Raw genomic sequence first — 22,581 nt, 5'->3', positions numbered from 1 at the left:
TCCGTTTCTGTTTAATATTGTGATGGAGGAGGTAAGAGAAGATGCGCCTTGGACAATGTTGTATGCAGATGACATCTTGCTGTGTGCAGATTAAAGAGAAGCGGGAACTAAACTGGAAAGATGGAGAAAAGTACTGGAAGAGAGAGGTATGAGACTGAGCAGAAGTAAGACAGAGTATATGTGTTGCACAGGGCGGCGGCCAGGAGACAGATCTGGAGCTGGAAGGAAATGTCATCAGGAAGGTGAGAGACTTTTGATACTTAGGTTCAACAGTGGAAGAAGATGGAGGAGCCGAGAAGAAGTGGGATGCAGGATACAAGCGGGTTGGAGGAACTGGAGGGAGATGGCTGGAGTGTTATGCGATAAGAGGGTGCCGATCAATCTGAAAGGCAAAATCTATAGGACAGTAGTGAGGCCAGCTATGACATATGCTATAGAAACTGTGGCCCTGAGGAAAAATAACATCAGCAGGATGGAAGTAGCAGAGATGAGAATGCTTAGGTGGATGTACGGTGTGACCAGAAAGCATCGTCTGAGAAATGACTATGTCAGGGGAACAGTGAAAGTTACGAACTTAGGTTGAGATGGTTTAGTCATGTGATGAGGAGGGAGGACAAATATGTGGGAAGAAGGGTCATGCAGATGGATGTTCAAGGAAGGCAGAAGCGTGGGCAGCCAAAGAAGAGATGGAGGGAGCTGATAGAAGAGGACTTGAGGATGAAGAACTTGGATGTGGTGACAGCCCAAGACAGGAAGGTGTGGAGGAGACTCATTATCAACAGTGACCCCACTTAATTGGGAGAAGCTGCAGAAGAAGAAGAAGAGGTGTTAGAATTTTTGTATTAATTTGTTATAAGTTAACAAAATATTGATGTTATGGTTCAAGTGTGTGTGTATATATATATATATATATATATCTGTGTATTTAAAATTAATAGTTTACAATACAAAATAAAATTATCCCTGGAGGTGTTATACAATAATAATTATTTTAAAGTACTTTTTGTTTCATAAGTTTTATATTGATATGAGGCAGTATTGAATTATAGTATTCTATAGGGATGGAGATTTGTATGCAGCTCTTCGAGATTGTCATGCAGCCTTAAAATTGGATCCTGATTATCTCAAGGCACACTTTCGATTAGCAAGATGTCTTTATGAGCTTCATTGGACAAAAGAAGCATTAGAATGTCTACAGGTATTAGTTTATTATTATTATTTTTTTTTTTTTTGTTATAATTTTGGTTAAGAGTAAGTAAATATGAAACATATACAAATGCATGATAAGGTCTTTTTTTTTAATGTAGACATGTGTCAACTTCACATAAGAAGCTGAAACACCTATGTGGGAAAGTCAATGGGGATCTAATAAAATAAAAATAGAAAAAAACTGCTTAGCCCACCCATGGTACAAATGTACTGTAGGTTTGCAAAAAATCTTTCATGGATGAGAGCCACATAAAATTAAATAAATAAAGTGTTCCCTAGAAGAAAAAATCTGGAGGTTGTATTCCTTGGAGAAAATAGCATGAGGAAAGGAAGATTGCTAAGAAAAGAGTAATAGATAGAATGAATGAGGATGATGAGAAATTGGTTTAAGTACATTTAAAATTGGACATTGATGAAATGTTGATCAACAGCTGTTCATGTTTACAGGCTCTTAAGGGAAAGTGGAGGGATAGAGTCAGTTCAGTAAATAAAAAAAAAAAACATGCCTATAGACTAGGCATAAGGCAGAAACAGAATATCTCTGAGAAAGTGTGTGGGAGAGGGGGTTTTAATTTAAGCAGATTATCCTCTTCTGGATACTAGTGATCAAGCATTACTAGTGATTTTGGTACATTATCCAGAATGTGTGAACATTAGCAGATATACTGACCAGCTGGTATCCATACACTAACCATTTGGCCAGCCTGGCTGGCCGAGTGGTTAGCATATCCGCTCTCCAGCTAAAAGGCTGCGGGTTCAAATCCCACCGTGGGCATGGATGTTTGTGATTGTCCTTGGAAATACTAGTGGTGGTGGGCGGCAGTAGATGGCATTGGTGTAGTTGCGGTCAGTTGGTGGATTGAGTGGCAGAGACAGAGTTGTAGAGCAGGTGGTGCCCTCCCTCGATGAGTCTTTGGACTCCCTGGAGGTGTCTAATAATAATAATAAATAATTATCCATGGAACAATGGATCCAAAATGTTTGAGTGAAAAGAAATATTTGCAATTCTAATTCCATTATGATTCTATATTTCCCAATAATTCTGTGCAACATCTAGAAAGGAAGCAAGAATTAGGAGAATTAAAGGGGAACGAATCAGACATATATGAAGTGTTGCTTGGGTTAGCTGTTAATAAGGCTGTGGGAATGGATGACATATCAAAATGTATTTTAAAGTACGTGCAAAAGAGTTAGCCATTCCCTTGTCCTGGTTATTTAATGAAGGTCTTGCAGTGGGTAAGGTTCCTAAAGTGTGGAAAGAAGGCAAAATAATACCTCTCCACAAGCACAGTTTGAGAGCAGAAGTTTCCAATTATAGACTGATCAGTATATCTGCAGTTGTGATCAAAGTGTTGAAAAAACTGGTTAGAAACAGAATACAGTATTGGCTTGATCGACATAAGATTCTTTATGATGGTCAGCATAGATTTGTGAACGGAAGGTCTTGTTTTAGCAGTTTGCTTATGTTTTATGATAAGGTGACCAATGTGTTAGATAAGGGAGAATCATATACCATGATATTCGTGGACTTTGCCAAAGCATTTGATAGATTTCCACATGATAAGTTGGTGTACAAGCTGCAGAGGATAGAAATAGAAAGTATAATTTAGATAGATCAGAGATTGTTTTTCTGAATGATACCAGCAAGTTGTGGAGCTGTGTCTTAGAAAAGGAAGATGAACAGTGTTCATCTTCCTTTTGGTGCTCAAGAAGAACAGAACCTCAGGGTTCTGTTCTTCTTTGGCACCTCCAGTTTAACTTGTTTGTTAATGATATTTCATGTGGATTGACTAGGAATCTTTAAATGTTTGCTGATGAGAAAAGGTAGGTAGAATTTGAATAGACTTTTAGTTGGGCAAATGAGTGGGATTGCAGTTTTAATGGGAATAAATGCAAGGTATTACACTTTGGGATACAGAGATATAATGCTACATACTGTATTGGTGGAGCTGTACTTCAGGAAGTAGATGAGATTCAGGATCTTGGAATGATGGTGGATAGTGGACTGAAGTTCCGGGGCCACATTGCATGTGTTGCAAAGATTGCACATCATATTGCTGCTATGATAAAAAGTATGTTGACATGTAGGGATAAGGAAGTAGTGGTGCATCTATATAAGGCATGGGTCAGACCACATATGGACTGTTGTTCTCAGGTTTGGTCACTTAGTTTTCATTGAGATGTGGAAACACCAGAGAGGGTCCAAAGACAAATAATCAAAGTGTATCTTGACTTTGGTGTTGGTTATGAAGAGTGATTACAGAGGTTACTGGATAAGAATAAAAGAGGAAATATGATAGAGACCTTCAAGTTAGTTAAGGGATTCTATCAGATTAATGCATAAGAAACTATATAAAGAGTTCATGTTAAGATGGGAAGAATGAGAGGTCATCCCTGGAAGTTGTATAAAGATGTGGTGAAGAAGGGTGCGAGGAGTTGATTTTTTACATGAAGAGTTGTTTTCGTTGAGTGGAATGCAGTTGCCCGAGTTCAGGTAGTGTAAATAACTTCAAAGTTCATTATGATACCATGTTCCTGGTTGAGTAGACCTCTCATGATGAGTCTGTTGACTCCATGGAGGTTACCAAATAATAATTATAATGTTTTTATATAACAAAATCTGTGGTGAATTCATCACTAAAAACACACGTACTAACCACAGCAATGACTATTTAATTCGTAAAGATTTCATCCCGAGTATCTTGGGGCATCATCGGTACAGTAGTTCAAACAATACTAGGAATAATATACAGTTAGGGCTCATGATTACAATGGAATCTCAATACGCATGCAGTAACTGGTAATAGAAGTAAATTAAATATTACTGGGGAAAAAAAGAAAACAGACCACATTTGTCTTTTCAAACCGCAGAAATCTGGTCTCTCCCAACACGGAGTTGAAAATCCAAACCATAAGATCCATTGGGAGAAGTCGAAACTTTTACACAGATCTTTATATAAATATGAACGTTTATATAAAGAAAGTGCTGAAAGCCGACTACACAGACCAAATTTAAACCACAACGACGTTCTTACTATTCCTAAAGTATGGGAAATTGTCATACAAAATTGTTTAAAATAATCTTTATATATTTTTATCTAAAAATATATAAAGATTATGAAATATATAAAAAAATATATATATCTAATTTTTTTTTTTTTAAGTTATATTTGATTTACTTCTATTACACGTTACTGCATGCATATTGAGATTCCATTGTAATCATGCGCCCTAACTGTATGTTATTCCTAGTATTGTTTGAACTACTGCACTGATGATGTCCCAAGATACTTGGGATGAAATATTTACGAATTAAATAGTCATTACTGTGGTTAGTACGTGTGTTTTTAGTGATAATTATAACGTTCACCAGTAAACAAAAAAATGCCTCATTTCATGCTATTAACATTAACATATTATTTTTATTATTATGTTTTTCATTTGAATTTATTGAACTTACAAATAACTTTATGAAAGTGAAAATTATATTCTCCATTTAGAAATATAATGGCCAATTGCAACATTTTGCAATTGGCCATTATATTTATTATTTATTTATTTATAAATAATATTTATTATTTATACTTGATCCAAAACTACTTAGTGTTTCTAAAGAATACTCAGGTATTTCATAACTCATTGAGATAAAGCATAAAATAAAATTCTTATTTCAAACTCTTAAATAATTCATTATTCTATAGAATAACTGAATTATATATTTTATGATAACATATATGTCTATCATTGAAAACCTAATTTTATGAGAGAGAGGAAGTTGCCTGTTTAAAGGAGGTAGAGAGTGAAGTGAAGTAGATGTTTATTTTGGTTGATGTAAATAATCTAGCTGATGACAGGTATGGTATGGAAGAATATATGAAAGAGTTGCTGGTACAAGAAAATAAGAGTGAGAAAGTGAGAATATATGAAAGAGTTGCTAGTACAAGCAAATAAGAGTGAGAAAGTAAAAGTTATTTCTGTTGTTACAGTGTGATAGAGGAGAGCTGAGAGAAGAGCTTCGATTTCAAACAAGACCGTGTACTGATTGTGTAGAAGGAATGGTATGGAATTCATTGATGTGTGGAGTGAATTTGATGGCAGGAAGGATTTATATAAGGTGGATGGTTTGCATTTGAATGGATTTTGAGTTGGTGTCTTGAGAAAGCATTGTTCAGTGAGAATTCAGAAATGCAGAGTTAGGGGAAACTAGAATATTTGGCTGGGGGGAGGAGGTAGCTGGTGATTGTGAGTCCAGGCAACTGAGAGGTAACTGGCATTGATTACATGATGCTGAATGTTAGTTCCCATCTTCTTATCTTTAGTGGGCTAATCAACACAAAATGCAAGGGAGGTTGTAGGATGAAGAAGTATTGCCATTTATGTTTACTAATGCCAGAAGTATTCAGAATAAGAGAGTAGAGTTTGGGGCATTGATTAGCTCACCTTGGCCAAAAGTTATAGGCATTAGCGAGACTTGGTTGACTGAGGATGATAAAATAGTATAAGGACATCAGGAGAATATGCAGAAGGCAGTTCATTTGAGGCCATCTGGTATGAAATAGAGGTCGACAGGCAGAAATATATAACTAGTTGCTGCTATAATCCAGGGGGTATAAGGAAGAATGTAGATTGCAGATGGGAGGAGGAATGGGCACTGTGAAAAAGAAATGGAATATATTCAGCTTTTACAAGATAATTACCTGAGGCAGCATGTAATGGAAAGTACATAAAGTTCAAGAGTGTTGAATGTAGTCACATCAGAAAGCTTAACAGTAGCCAATCTAGGTATGCTGCCTCCACTTGGGGAAAGTGATCATATAGTTTTGACCTAGAAGATTGTCACATATGCATAATTTTCTGTAAAGAAGCGGTATATATGGAATTAAAAACTAAGTATGACAAGATCTGGAGTCAGCTTTCAGCAGTACCATGGCATAAGAATTTGGAAGGAGAGAGATGGTGGTGGTGCATGGGAGGTAATCAAGTGGTGTTTGAAGAAAGTAGTATCACAGATTGTGTATACAGAATCAAGAGGATAAATCAGGTAGGATTTAGATGGATGAATACAATCGTTAAGCAGAAGTTGCAGAAAAAGAACAAGTTATGGAGTGAGTATAAATAAAAGGTGAAAGCATGCCCATGAGCAGTGGCAAGAAGACTCTTCTTGCCACTAGGTTACTCTTCTTGCCTGTGCCTTTTTGGCACAGGCAAGAAGAGTGACCTACATGATAGAAGGCCAAAGCTCTTGGGAGTGGAGAAGTTGGTAAAAGACAGAATTCAGGATTGAGTATACGGAAATATGATACTTTATAAGGGACAACATGGTTTTGTGAAGGAGAGGTCTTGCCTTAGAATTTTGCTTACTCTTTATAATAAAGTGACAATGGAAATGACTACTCTGTGATACTACTGGACTTTGCAAAAGCACAGGATTCCACATTGAACTCTGTTGCATAAATTGGAGCAAATGGAGATGGATATGAAGCTGGTTAGAGGGTGGCTGATGGACATATATCAAAAGTGGTTTACGAAGAAGCTGAGTCCAGGAGAAGATAGGTGATGAGTGATGTATTTCAGGATTCAACCCTTGATCCTCTGTTGTTTAATTTCTGTATCAGTGATATAGGAAATAATTTGATGGGAAATATTCAGTTGTTTTGCTAATGATGCAAAACAAGAAAGATTGATAATCAAAGTCATGTAGAGATTCTGCAGGATGAATTAAAGAGATTGGCAATATCGGCAGTGGTAAACAGCTGCCAGTTTAATGTGGTCAAGTGTACCGTGATGGTATACTATATAATGTACTATGTGGAACTGAACTGCTGGAAATTGACAAGACTTGGGAGTTGAATAGATGGCATATTGCAAAATTAGCCAAAGCAGCACATCAGGTTATTGAAGACTACACCAACTGGCAGGGATAGGAAGGTTATTATTCCCTTTTATAAGGCCCTTAACAAGGCTACATTGCACTACCTAAAAAGAGAATAGATGATAGAAGTATATTGTAAGTTAGTAATGGAGTTTTATAGGATTGACACTGAAGACTTTTTTCAGTACATGGCAGGAAGGGAAAGAATGAGGAATTATCCCCTGGAAATGTAAGTCTGTGTGGTTAGGCATAGATTTTTTTGCTTGGAGGGTGGTGAATGGGTTGCCAGGGGTAGATGTGCTTTGACAGTGAATGAGTGTGAGAGGTATAATTGATATTGTGTGAATAATGGGTCTCTGCAATGAGTGTTCTGGTTCCATGTAGATACCCTTATAATAATAATGATATTCATGGGCAATTAAAGCTTGGATAAATGATGCAACACTAGTAAAACAGCTCTCTGCATGTTTTCTTCAGTAAAAATAATAATTGTTATAAAAATTTTCCTTTAACAAAATAACTCATATTTATTGAAAAGCATGCATTCTACAAGAACAATAAACCATCAGAACTTACTCCTGAAACAATTAACTTTCCGCTAAAAGTTCACCTGTAATCTTCACTATATAATTTTTGTTTCCTGCAATGGATAAAGTTCATTGCAGAGTTCTAGGTTGCTGATAACTTCTTAAAATTGCTAGTCTAAAATCACCAAGCCAATTTAGTCAAGCTGATAATACAGAAATCTTACTGCCCATGCAACCTCCTGTCTTGCTTTCTGGTCCCTCACCGGAGCTGTTGGGTGCAACTTTTGTCCATTTGTGGTTCCTTCTCTTTCTCACTCAAATGATAGCATTATATGATCACCTAAAGACAAGACTGACATCCTGTCTTCATTCTTCTCTTCTAATCCCCTCCTTAGATGACCAAGGCAAATTATCTCCTCCTTTGCCTAGAACATTGTACTGCATGCATCCTGTGACCCTCCACCAGAAAGATATCAAAAGAATCTTGAAAAATCTGGATACCAAAAAGGCAGCTGTCCTGATGGAACCCCCACCTGTTGTACTTGAGATGTGCTTCCGAACTAACACTTTTTCTTTATATATCTATTTCTATACCTATATTATACTGAGCTGACATCTATCTTCAGCATAGAAGCAAGTCCAATCTACAACCATATCTTAAAAAAAAAAGGTGAGAAATATCTATCTGCTATCAAGCTCTCAACCTATTGCATTCCAGTTTTATCCAAAGTGATGGTGAAAGTTATCAGCAGTCAAATTCTTTGACACTTGGAGAACTGTCAGCTAATTAGTGACCAGATCTCCTGACCACTATCACCCACCTCTGAACTCATGCCAAGGAAAGATTTGGTGAAACCCGTGCTGTTCCACTTGACTTATCCAAGACATTTGATAGGATCTGGCATTGAGGGCTTCTCAAGAAATTACCATCATATATGGGCTGCCTTTCTCCCTTTGCAATTGGATTGCCAGTTTTATCTCAGATAGATTACTACATATAATGTTGGAAGGTGTTCTCTCTTTGGATTTTCATGTTATTGCAAGCGTCCCTTTGGAATTTGTCATTTCACCTGCCTCTTCCTGATTAATATAAATGATCTGTTCTCATTAACAGCAAACCCTATTGATCGTTTTGTTGATGACTGCACTCTCTACTCATCCTACTCATATAACAAGACTTGTATTGAATGATAACATACCAGGTTTTAACTTGTATATCATCATCATCATCATCAAATTCCTGCCATTTACCCTCAAGGGGTATTTTTAATTTATACTAGATGTATTTCCTCTATATGTTTCACTGAGTTTGAGGCTAACAGCATCATCAGGAGGTTGCTTTGACATAAGTAAAAAAACCACAAAAAATTAGATGTTTTCTAACTGCAGTTAATATCTATAAGTCGAAAAGACTGGAATGATAGTTTAATATCATGAGAGCTTTAAAAATACTAAAGAATGACGAAATCAAACAAAAACAAGAACTTCAAATCTTATATAATCAGTTCCTCCAAAATGGATACTCAAAAAACTACTAAAGAAACTTTTATTTTCTGACAAACCATCCCGTGATAACCCAGAAATTTCAAAGGCATAGTATCCTTTCCATGCGTTGGTAATGCAGCAAGAAAAATAACCAAAATATTAAAGGTAGTCAACGTCAGACCATCCTTCGAACCAGTTAACACCTTACAAAGCTTTCTGCTCTCCCCCTAAAGACAAAGTTCCATGTTATAAATATCCAAGTGTATACAAGACTCTGTATTCTTGTGAAAAGATATATATAGGTCAGACTAGGAGAAGTTTCGAAATCTGCAACAGAGAACATCTAGGCAATGTTGAAAGGGAAGAAAAAAATGAAGTCATCGTGCATATCCTCAAAGAACATCACATGGTAAATTGGCATCCTCCTTGCCCTACTTAGAAAAGCATTACTTTGACAGGTTGTTCAAGGAGTCCTCCTAGGTCATTTGCTCAAAAGCACACTAAATAGAAATCAAGGCCTCTTCATGACATCTGGAAGTAATTAATTAACATATGTAACATTAAATATCTCTCGTATACCAGCAATCAGCAAATACAGTTTACACAATGTAGAGACTACACACTTGATGTTCCTGATGATACTTGTGATTAAACTATCATTCCATGCTTTTCAACTTATAGATATTAACTGCTGTTGGAAAACATTTAATTTTTTGTCAGTTTTTGAATTTATGTTAAGCAATTTCTGATACTGTTGTTCACCATATAGACAACGAAACATGTAGAGGAAAAACATCTAGTATTTAAAAAAAAAAATGTATATGAGTTAAGACCTGTTGTGTAACATTCAAGCAAATCTACTCATAGTGAGTAACATAAAAAAAACAAAACTTGTAGCACCCAAACATCTGAAGCTTCAAGATCATCTGTGCACTGAACACTGATCTCTTCAGTGTCCTTGATTGGGGTGAAAACAATTCACATTGTTTTCAACATCACCTATTGACCCTCAATGCTTCCAAAATACAGTTTTGCTTGTTTTCCTGCAAAAAAGACCTCAGATCTTCTCCATTTACTTTTAATGATGCTCAGCTCAACAGTCGAGAGCAAATCTCTCTTTTCTCGGACACTGACTCTTACTCGAACCTTTCCTGTCATAATCATAACCATATATCATCATTAGATTCCAAAAAACTTGGCATCTTTTTACCACTCAAGATGGTATTTCTGATTAGTTACTTATTCTGTATAAATCTCAAATCCAGCAAAACTTGGACTACTGCTGTCATCTTTGGGGTGGTGTGCCTAAAAATTCTTGATGCAGTTCAGATAAATGCAGTGCAGCTGATTGACACATCTCCTACAGATTCTCTTTAGCTGATTTCCCATAGAAGACCAGTTTCTGCATTATGTGCCTTCAACGGACATTTCCATGGCCATTGTTCAGCAGAACTAACATCCATTATTCCTCCCATTTCTGCTAGATCTACAAAAACTTGAGCGAAGGCTGCTCAACATCTCTTTATAGCCAAACTGCACACTCACTGAGCATGGTGCTCCTAATTGAAATATCCACTTCAATTCTGTAGGGCAGCCTCTTATGAAATATTTCAAAAAGGCTATTACTCTGCTCCTGACCCCTGCCCACACATTGCATTTATTTGCTATAGCCCTTGCTGCCGCTAGTGTGTGGGGGGTAATAGAATTTTTTGTTTTTTTTTTCTTTAAATCAAGTAGTTTCCTTCTTATTTATTTATTTTTTCCTATTTCTCTGTCATCATCTTCATTTCTAATATACATAAACCAGACAGCTGATAGATGCATCACATGGATTTCTCAAGTTGTACAGCTAACATGTTTCTGTTAACATTTGTAGTGTTTTGTTTTCATTGGATGCTACAAAAGAAAAAAATATCCACTTCTTTGAAGAGAGTTTCTATATTTCCTAAGCCTGCTCTCTCAACATAAATTCTGGTATAAATCTTATGATATAAGATTTAAATATACATAAATCTATATAACAAAAGATTTAAATAAAATGATTTAAATCTTTTGTTATATTATAGAAGAGTAATTAAAGAAATTTATTTAATGATTAAAAATCAAATGTTTAATTAATATTCTTCTTGGATTTAATTTAAATAAGCCAATATAATAAATATTCAAAAGGTATACCAAACAACTGTAATTCCTGAATTATTAAGGAAAAAAGCAGTATGCATATTGCTATTTGATTACTTCAAACAACCATATATATACACACACACACACACACACTGAGTTAGCTTTGTATTAGGAACACCCACCTAATAACGCATTGGTCCATCTCTCTGTGCAATCATGGCTCACAGATGCCTAGGGAACAGATTCTACGAGGTGTTGAACATCCTCCATGTGTAACTCAACCTGTGTCCACTACAGCAACTTCATCAGTCATGCTTATTCCATGGAGGAGCATCAGCAGTTCTAGCATATCCCACATGCTCAATTGGGTTACAGTCAAGGGAGTTTGGGGATCAAGGCAATGTGGCAAATTTGTTGTAATGTTCCTCCATCCACTTGGTAGTTGTATGAGCCTGATGACAAGGTGCATTGTCCTGTTGAAAGATGGCAGTGGTCGGGGTAGACCTCTTGCAGATATGGATGGAAAAGGTCGGCTAACAGGTCCCTGTAGCATTCACCATTCAGTGTTTGTGAGATAATAACCAACGGACATAGGGCATGCTAGGAAAAAGCTCCCCAGATCATAACAGTACCTCCACTGGCCTGTTGAACTCTAACTGTGCAACCAGGGGAATATGGCTTCATGCTGTTTATGCTAAATGCAAACCCAATCATGGTGCAGTAGGAAATGGGGCTCATCACTCCTGATGACCTTCTTCCATCTGCTGAGGGTCCATTGCTAACATTCCTTGGCCCATGCACATGCCATTGTTTGCGATGCCTGACTGTCATCATGGGTACCTTTTGTTGGTCTCCAGCTGTGGAACTCCAGGTGAAGCAAGGTACAGTGTATGGTGCATGTGAAAATGGATTGACCTGCCCTGCTGTTATATTGGTGGGCAAGCTGTGTGATTATTGCTGAGATACTATTCGTGACACCCAACATTCACCTCTAAGATCAACCCCATGTGGCTAACCACTGTTAGCCCTTCTTCTGGATTTCTGTTCATGGTTAATCCAGTCCTAGTACATCCTTGATACAGTAGTATGGGAGCAACCAATAAGTACGGCTGTTTCCAAAATACTGACATCAGCCCTCTCTGCCTTCAGCTATCTGCCTGCTTACAGGCAAATAGCTGGAGGCAGCTTACATCACCACATTTCCCCATTAAATGGCAAACATTTACTGATTATCTACTTAGGATTGGCGTGTCCATTTATAGTAGCCACACATGATGTTGATATCAGGTGGTACTTTATTATCGTTCCAAATATGTAAATTGGTGGGGGGGGAGAATTCCTAATGCAAAGCTAACTCAGTGTATATGCAACTGTAATTTGCACCAGCATCAGGATCATTATATTTATTCACACAGTGAATGATGTGTTTAATCAGTTTTAAAAATTTAATTTTTTATTGGCAATCCATTACTTCAAAGTAGCTTGTCTGATAAGATTGGACAGTATACCTAGCAGCCGGTGTTAGTGGAATTTTCCTATACTTCATAATTTTGAGTTTGCTAGATTTATTTTATTGGTTTTAGATAAAAAGAGTGGAGGTTTTTGTTAGTGTAGTCCCAATAAGAGTGAATGAAACTTTTTCTCTTTTACCTACTGACCAAACCTGCAATGTTACTATTTTAGGATTGCTAAGTTATCTAGTCCTTAGCCCAAGTACTGTTGTTATTATTATGCAGTCTCCTGCAGGAAGTCCAAGGATTCATTAACCTCCCTACTGGCCAGGATGTATATATATACCCAGGATATCCTGGATATGATTCACACTACTTGTTGAAAGAACATGGATAAGAAGTACAATTTGACTGTCATGTCAATTAGAAGGTGCGATAATCCTTCACACTGACAAGAACGCTTAACGAGATTACCTCGTATATGTAGCTATGTTCAGTTACCTATTGCAAAAAACGCAGTTGCTTGACATTTGCTTAGTAACTGGAATCTTAGTTATATTAGACTAAATACTTACTGTTATGTTTATTTTTTGTACTTCTTTTATCGTATAATTATAGGTTTTAACACCACTGCAAAATAAGAGAATCTTTCATGATTTCTTCGCTTAAATATTGTATCACCTTGGAAAACCAATGTCAATATAAATTTTTTTGTTTTTGTTAATTATCTTAGTTGCCAATACATTTTATTCTCTCAGAACTTGATTCAAGGTAATTATTTTTGTCAAACAATTATTCTATAAATTAATGAAAATCCACATTTTAAAAAAAATACAGCCCACATCTGTTCCAAATTAAGTTTTCTTTATGTTTTGTTCATAATCTTAGTTCGAAGATTACTTCACAGATTGTGTGAGGGTTTGCACTTTTATGATTTTGCTTTATAGAAAACTACTCATATACATTAATCTTGAATATAATCTATCACATGATATATAGTGTTTGTAACGTAATCTGTAGTACTTCTTTGCACTTTAACTTCTTGGTTTCCATGAATCTCTCATTACAAATTGAAATAAATGGTTGTTATGAAGTAAACTGTATATACATATTTTTGTTGCTAATTTAGATATGTATGCACCAGTTTTGAAGTAACGATACTTTCCCTATAACTTATCATTCAAAACACGTTTAGGTACATGCATCAAAAGTGAAATTTCATTTCCAAAATATTCATAATAGAATTAAAATTGTTTCACCTTTGACAACTAACACCTCCCCCAAAAATTATCACACACACAATTATAAATTAGCAAATTTTGTATATTTTTTTCATTTCTTATTTATATTATTTCCTGATTATTATAATTGAGTAAATTATGTGATATTGGGTAATTGGGGAAATTAATGTTAAAAAACAGTGTCATCCTACAAAATCAATATCAGAATAAAATGTTTCGAATATCTGCTGATCAATCAAAAAGATGAAAAACAAAACAAATTTTGCGTGCATTTGGCTGTTGCTTGGGATTTTTAGTGTGCCTATTGGGGCATGTTTCTTTCCTCTCTTTCTCAGTAATCTTTGTTAGCATACAGCCTGTTACTTGAGCAGAAAGGAACATTAGCAAGCATATCAAAAACACAATCCATTTCTGAGATGGCAAATATCAAAAAGAGTAACATGAGTGGTATAAAAAGAAAAGTTCAGGAGATGCAGAAAAGTTGGAGCCTTTGCCTTTCAAGTGCTCTTACTCTACTGATGATGAAGATGAGGGAAGTTTTCCTAGCCCTGAAGATAGTGATTTTTGCCTGTAGTTTAGACATGTCTTCATGCAGAAAATGAGTGATTGTCACTAAAAACTGTGGACAACAACTTGTCCACAGTTTTCATTCTTAAGTAAACCAGCAATTACTGAAAACTTTGACACAGCAACATTCTAGACTTCTTCCGTTTATTTCTAGACGATGACATTCTTTCCTTCGTCGTGAAACAGACTTATCTTTATCCTTGCCAACAGCATCAGCAAGTTGAGTACAGTCCAGATTCTTGTTGTACAATGTATTGTGAAAAAACCCACTAATTTTTTCCAAGGTGCCTCAGATATAGGGTATGGTGATGGATTTAGAGTAATCCTTGTTGTGAGGGGGAGGGAGGTTGTGGTTTATTGGTTTCAATATTTTTTGGATTTTTTTGTGGGGGGTAGCCATTGGCTGAGAATGTGGTTTAGTTCTGTGGTTAGGGCATTGTCATTTGAACAGATAAGTTTAGCCCTGTTGTGTAGTGTCTTAATGACTCCATATTGTTGTGAAGGGGGGGGGGGGGTGTTGGTGAATGTATCTGCCTGTATACGTGGGTTTTCTATAGACTGAGAAAACCAAGGTTCCATCAGGCTGGCGGGTGACTAGTGTCTGTCTAAGAAAGGAAGTCGGTTGTTTTTTTCCTTCTTCCAGGGTGAAATTGATTCTGGGGTGTTGATTGTTTATGTGTGTTAGGAAGGAGAGGAGTGCATCAGAGCCATGTGGCCACATAGCGAACACATCATTAACAAAGCAAAGCCATATGGTTGGTTTTTGTGGGGCATAGAGGCTTTCTCTTCAAAAGTCTTTATATAATATATAAAAGTTGGCCAAGGGTAGGGAGAGTGGAGAACCCATGGCTGTCCCCTCTATTTGTTTGTTGAATTTTCCTTGCCAAACAAAATTGCCTGAGTTCATTGTGAACTGAAATCGGGCTGTAATATCAGGAGGAAATTTAGCTTAGATTAGCTCTAAGGATTCTTTGAGTAGGACATTTGTGAATAAGGAGGAGACATCAAAACTGACCATTACATCAGTGTGTTTGAGTGTAAGATTTTCTATGCTGGCTTTGAAGTGGGCAGAGCTTTTTATGTGTGAAGGCATTGATTCCCCCCACTTACAAACTTGCTAAACATTTGGCCAAAGCTCTCACACACTATACTGGCAACACACCTTCACACACAAAAAACTCAGCCCACTTCAAAGCCAGCATAGAAAACCTTACATTCAAACACACTGATGTAATGGTCAGTTTTGATGTCTCCTCCTTATTCACAACTGTCCCACTCAAAGAATCCTTAGAGCTAATCCAAGCTAAATTTCCTCCCAATATCATAGCACTATTTCAGTTCACAATGAACTCAGGCTATTTTGTTTGGCAAGGAAAATTCTACAAACAAATAGAGGGGACAGGCATGGGTTCTCCACTCTCCCCAACCTTGGCCAATTTTTATATGGAGACTTTTGAAGAGAAAACCTTAAACCCTGCCCCACAAAAACCAACCATATAGCTTCGCTATTTGGCCACATGGCTCCGATTCACTCCTCTCCTTCTTAACACACTTAAACAACCAACACCCCAGAATCAAATTCACCCTGGAAGAAGAAAAAAAAACAACTGACTTCCTTTCTTAGACACACTAGTCACCTGCCAGCCTGATGGAACCTTGGTTTTCTCAGTCTATAGAAAACCCACCCATACAGGCAGATACATTCACCAACAATCCCCCCCCCCTTCCCCTTGCAACAATATGGAGTCATTAAGACACTACACAACAGGGCTAAACTTATCTGTTCAAATGATAATGCCCTAACCACAGAACTAAACCACTTTCTCAGCCAATGGCTACCCCCCCCCAAAAAAAAAAAAAATCCGAAAAATATTGAAACCAATAAACCACAACCCTCCTCCTCACAAGGATTACTCTAAATCCATCACCATACCTTATATCTGAGGCACCTCAGAAAAAAATGACAAAAATCCTAAAAATACATGACTTAACTTCTTGTTACAGACCATATAAAAAATTGGCATCCCTTATCCGCTCTGCTAAAGACCAACCTCCCCCCCCCTGGCTTACCTGGTGTATACCAGGTCCCTTGCAGCTGTAAGTTGTCCTACTTTGGCCAAGCAGGCAGGACAGCTAATATCAGAATTTCAGAACACAAGGACTACATCCGGTTCCACCAATACAGCCACTCTGGTCTTGCAGACCATGCGCTGGATACCCACCATAGAATACGGCGGAAAAAAGCCATTATAATACACCGTAGTAAATTCAAATACGAAAGGCTTTTCATGGAATCAGCCTCAGCCCTAAGAAAAAATCCAAACCTCAACAAATTTGGGTGCATAGACTGCCCCAAATTTGGGAAACCTACATCAGAAGACCGTCAGTCCAATCTCCCAAGAATACCAATGTTGCCCGCTAGGGGACACCATCAGGACTTTTAGGAGAAAGAATAGCTTCCTGCTTCGTCCTCATTTACTGTTTGTTGTGCTTGCGTGCACATGTCTTGCTTTTAAGTTCCTGTGAAAATGGCAATATGACGTTGCTGAAATATTGGAAGTGTATTAAAATTTATTTTAATGTATATCCTAGTATACATTGTAATTTCCTTAAGCTATTTAGTAACAAATACAGTATCCTGTGTGATGAAGCTCGTCTTCTCCATAGAAGCAGTTTTAAATGAATGCCTTTTGAAATAAAGTAGCAGAGCCCTTTTACATCAGCTTTACCTGAATTGGAACAATCTCTCTCTCTCTCTCTCCCCCCAAAAGTTTAGGAGATTCTCATTTTATGTAATCAGCAAAAAATAGTTTTAATATTATGTATTAATATTCATTTCTCAGATGCAGCAACCATTTTTAATTGGTAAAACGATTATTGTATTACCTTATATTCCTGTTCTTTGATTTACTTGTTGTTTCCATACACGGATGATGTAGTTATTTTCAGTAAGAAATATCTATACTTACATCAAAGTTTATCATTGTGGTTATCATGTAATTTTGTTGTAATCAAAAAAAAATGTAATCAAAATATTTCTTTTTTAACTGATAGAATCTAGTTTGGCTTTGTGAAGAATCTAAATAAAGTTTTATTCTCATTTAATTAGGTATTCAAGTCAAAGTTCCCTGATCATGCAACAAGTCATGCATGTGAGGCTTTAGATAGAGATATTAAAGCAGCTATTTACTCGTGTACAGAAAATGGTAAATAATCATTATGAGAGAGCTTTTGCATAAATCTAACTGGTACAATTTGCAATATATTACTTTGAGTTCAGTGTGAAATTTTTAATTTTTTTAAAAATTATTTTATCAGATGTTTTGCATTCACTCCCAGACTTGGAAAATTCTTCCTAAATAATATTTCACATTTGGATAAAACACTTTGTATATAAAAACTGATATGTTAACGAAATTGTTTTATGATGTTTAAATTTAATTGTGCAAGAATAACTTTTTTCTGAAACTAAGTTGTTGCAACTCGAGCAGTAGAAACTGTTTTTCATTTAGAAGCATTTGTATTTTTTACCCTCCTACCCCAAAAAAATAATAATCTGAAAACTATTTAATTGACAGACTTAGCAACATTTAAATCACAGAAGGTTTATTATTTGTATCAAGTAATGAGTCTAATTTTGTTAAGAGGCTCGTATGCAATAAGAATATGCTGACATTTTCTGTTATTTAAATTATACCAGAAATATTTGAATTTTGATCATTGGTCTAATTTATTCGAAATAGCTTTTATCACGCTCCTGATAAAAGCCATTTTAGAATGTAAAAAAAAAAAAAATATATATATATATATATATATATGGGGCGTAGGGCTGACCACCTTATCCTATGAATGGTTTAAGGCCGATGATGATTAATAAACCCTGGACACCGCAAGGTAAAAGAGGGAAAAAGGAAGATGAAGATATATATATATATATAAAATTAAATTAAATTTAAAAAAATGAGATTTTAATGAACTATAAAACGTACAAATATGTTTGCAAGTTGCCACTTGGTGTAATTATTTTTAAGAGTATTTACTGAGTAGATTGGAAAAGGGTTCACGCCAGAATCATTTGATATTAAAATTTCAACTGATTTTGACTTTTTTAATTCTCTCACATACCAGAGGCCACAAAACTATTATAAATCTGTTGATATTCTTTTTGAAAAGCTGTTGATTGTATTCTTTGAGTAATATTACATGAAGAATGCTATTTCACAAAATCAAGGTAGATGAAATTAAAGTAGGCAATGAGTCAGCAATTCAACTGTAAAAGGATTTTGAATAACTATTGCTCATGTTATTATAGGTTTAGAAGAAATGGGGGCATGGTAAATGCCAGTTCTGCTGAACTTTATAACTAGAACTATTGGTAGAAGAGATGTGGAGACTGACCATCTGTGAGACAGTGACTAGAGGGAGTTTGTGAAAGAGGTTGTCACTTAGCCAAACTGCTCTTTTCTGAACAGTATCAAGAATTTTTAGAGAGGTCTTAGGTGCACCATCAAAAAAGTGAAAGTAGTATTGCATAGTGAGCAGATTTATAACTTATAGTAACAATATTTTTGGAAGACAAGGAAAGAAGCAATGCTGTTATGCCAAGAAATGCTAGGAGTAAGTGCCGATCTGAGAAAAGAGATTTGCTTCTTTTAAATACTTAAAAAATAAATTAAATCAGTGCTTATATTAATAGTTAAAGAAGATTATTGTAAAAAAGTCCATTGGAAGTATTGTTGATATAATGTTTAGGTTGAAATTCATACAAGTGGTAAGAAGGCAAAAGAGTGGTACTATTTTGCCTTCTTACCACTTGTATGAAACTAGCATGGTTATAAGACAGAATTTTCCCATTAGAGACCTGCTGTTGTAGTCATGGTGTTGGAGAGATTGGCTAGAAATGGAATACAGTATTGGGCTGATTATAGTATTCTTTATGATTGTCAGCATGTAAGTCTTGTTTTAGCAAGACTTACATGCATATGATTGTATATGATTCTCCTTTTTATGATAAGGTAACAAGTGTGTTAGAAAAGGGAGAATCATATACTGTGATATTCTTGGATTTTGCAAAAGCGTTTGATAGATTACCATATGATAAGTTGATGTACAAGCTGCAGAAGATAAGAATATATAGTATTTGGTAAGATGGATTGTAGATTGCTCTGTGAACAATACCAGCAGGTTGTGTATAATGGAGCAGTGTATCAAAAAAAAAGGAGGGTAATATGATATACCATTTACAACTTACTTGTAAATGGTATATCATGTGAACTGACTGAGAATCTTCTGATGATGCAAAGTTGGGGAGAATTATTAGTAGCACTTTTGATGTTAATTCCCTTCAGGAAGATTTGAATAGACTTTTGACTTGGATAAATAAGTGGGGTTGTAGTTTTCATATTAAAGAGTGCAAGGTGTTTCATCATGGAGTGCAGAAATATAAGGCTGAGATTTGGGAGTGATAATTAACAGTAGACCGAAGTTTAAAGAGCATATTGCAAGTGTTGCAATATGCATAAGGGACTGCACATCCTAGTGCCAGCTTGATAAGAAGTACTCTAATCTGTTCAGATATACAGGTGGTTGTGCCACTGTATAAAGAACTGGTCGGACCACGTTTGGGCTTTTGTGCTCAGATTTGGTCACCTGGTTTTCATTGTGATGTGGAAACATTGAAGATGGTCTAGAGACAATTGATTAAGACTATAGTCAATTGTCTCTAGACTCTTGGATACTGGCTATGGAGAGAGGTTGAAGAAATGTGGATTGCAGAGTTTGGTGGATATAAGGAAAAGAGTTGATGTGAAGGCATACAATAGAGATGTTTCTGTTAATGAGGCAATTTATCGGATTAATCTGAATTGGGGGGGGAGGATTACAAAAAAAAAGTACAAGGAGTAGAGTTTTTACATGGAGAATTGTCAGTGAACGGAATGCATTATGTTAAGACATAATACATTCCGACATTATGTTAAGGATTTTAAAATTCAGTATGATAAATATGTTGTCAGTTGAATGAACCCACTATGATGAGTTTGCTGACTCCATGGCAGGTGTAGTAACATATATATATATATATATATATATAATATATATATATATATATTATTTTTAAAAAAAATTAAATGACTGAATGCCGAGAGATGAAAAGTAAAATGCTGTTTTAATTCAGCATGACTAGTTTCATCTTCAAGAAGACTTCTTCAGGTGCACAATTAGAGAGAACAACCACCAGAAAATTGTGAAAGAATAAAAAAGTCTAAACATCAAATCATTAGTGTATGAACATTTGAAGGCTGTTCTCTGTATCTCCTCATTGTTGGGCTTGCACATGCGTTCAAAATCTCGAGCATGCCAAAGCTGGATGGCAGCACACTGGCACTCTGAGAAATTATAACTGAGGTTATTGTTGCTGTTGTTAAGATGTATTTAATTAAGGATGATTTCTTTAGATTCCTCAAGTCTTATTTCTAGTTCATCATAGCAGCAAAAGATATTTTCAGATTTGTCCCATAAAACTGGATGAACGAGGGTTTTCCTCATTAGTGTTAGCAGAATTCACAACATGGTTCAACAGAACACTAGCTCTTGTTCTGCCATATGTGACGTCTCTTTTATGTTCTTCAAGACGTGATTCGATGGATTTCTCCACCTGGCCAAAATAAGGTTTATTGCAGTTGCACCAAATTCAGTAAACACCAGGATATTTAAGGTTGTCGTGTCTTTATTTGGACCTACTTAGCAAGGAACGGAGTTTCAGAAGAGGAGTGAATGAAGTCCGGATGTTGTATTTCTTAAGAACTTTGGCCAGTTTTGGCAAAACAGAGCTGATATATGGTAGGGAATTGTGGCCTTTTTCACTATTTTTATCTTCAGTATGGCGAGGAGGTGGATTGAAAAGTAACTTATTAATTGTTTGCTTTGAATAACCATTTTGTTAAATAGTAGTAAGAAGAAAATGAAACTCTTTGTTAATATCTTCCTCTTCATACGGGAGTGAGTGAGCACGTTTACCGAGCATAAAGATAATACCAAGTTTTTGAGGTGGATAGTGATGGGACTGTGCATGGAGATATCTGTTGGTATGAGTTGGTTTTCTGTAAATTGAGATTTTTAATTTCTCAGAAATGCAAGTGAGTCTGACATCCAGGAATGGGAGAGAGCCATCAACCTCTAATTCCAGTAAATTTGATATTTCGGTTGAGGTGGTCAAGGAAGTTCTTTAGAGATTCAGGATCGTGAGTCCAAATTAAAAAGATGTCATCTATATGGATATTGGTGTCGAGGCTAGCTGGTGAACGGTCGTGCTATCGGAGAGCTCCTGAGAGATTTGTGTTTTTTGTTGATTTATTGGTGTTTTGGATTCAATTTAATGGACTTAAGTGTTTAATTTTGGTATATTATTAGAGCTTTATTAACGTGGTTAGTGTACTAAAGTGTTTTATAACATAATCTATGTCGGAAGTCGCCGCTAGATGAATTCGTAATGAGTAGTGTTCGTGCAAGCTCCAGATAAGATAAGTATCATTTTCAGTTATCGATACAAATTACTTAATATTGTGTAGTTTTGTTTTGTTTGCCTTGCGTATTTTAGTGCGTCTATTTTTGGTGTGTTATAACGTTTAATTTGACAAAACACGTTACAGATAAATATGGCACCTGTGCGTAGGAAAATGGCGGCCAGTAATGAAGGTTCGCCATTGTTATCAAAGAACGGTAGCATAAAAGAAATGAGTCAGTGTACTAGCTGTGAAATGTACGCTTTGCGGAGTGCGGTCGGAGTGTGGTTAGATGATGATAAAGGTTTGAATGTGTGTGTAGAAAATGTAGGGAGAATGCAGAATTGAAGTGTATTTCGGATCGTGAGTGTGATATTTTTGTCAACCTTCAGAATGAAGGAAACAGGGATATGACAAGAAACGGCAAGGTTGTACATTAAAATTGTGAGAGTGTGAATGTAGAAAGTGTGAATGATAGTATAAATGGTTTCTCAGAGAACAAAAAAGATGAGATAGATGCATTGAGTGAGATCGCATTGTTGAATAGTGCGATAGAAAGAGCAAAACAGCAGCTAGAGTGCATGAACAAAAGTAGACTGAATG

At 36.1% G+C, this 22,581-nt stretch overlaps 1 protein-coding gene across 3 annotated transcripts in view; it reads left to right on the top strand.

The window, feature by feature from the left end:
* LOC150094266 (WD and tetratricopeptide repeats protein 1-like) overlaps window positions 1-22,581 on the top strand; it is a 447,781-nt gene that overhangs the window by 331,532 nt on the left and 93,668 nt on the right. For all 3 annotated transcript variants that reach the window (XM_090412278.1, XM_090412277.1, XM_090412279.1), the window contains exons 12-13: window positions 1,060-1,198; window positions 17,586-17,682. In XM_090412278.1, coding sequence (XP_090268404.1) covers window positions 1,060-1,198; window positions 17,586-17,682 — 236 coding nt within the window. The remainder of the gene's footprint in view (window positions 1-1,059; window positions 1,199-17,585; window positions 17,683-22,581) is intronic.

The sequence above is a fragment of the Typopeltis vanoorti genome, chromosome 22 (assembly GCF_054136105.1).
Source record: "Typopeltis vanoorti isolate ZY-2024b chromosome 22, IOZ_Tvanoo_1.0, whole genome shotgun sequence".
Classification (NCBI taxonomy): domain Eukaryota; kingdom Metazoa; phylum Arthropoda; class Arachnida; order Uropygi; family Thelyphonidae; genus Typopeltis; species Typopeltis vanoorti.
This window is presented reverse-complemented; position numbering and strand designations above follow the sequence as displayed.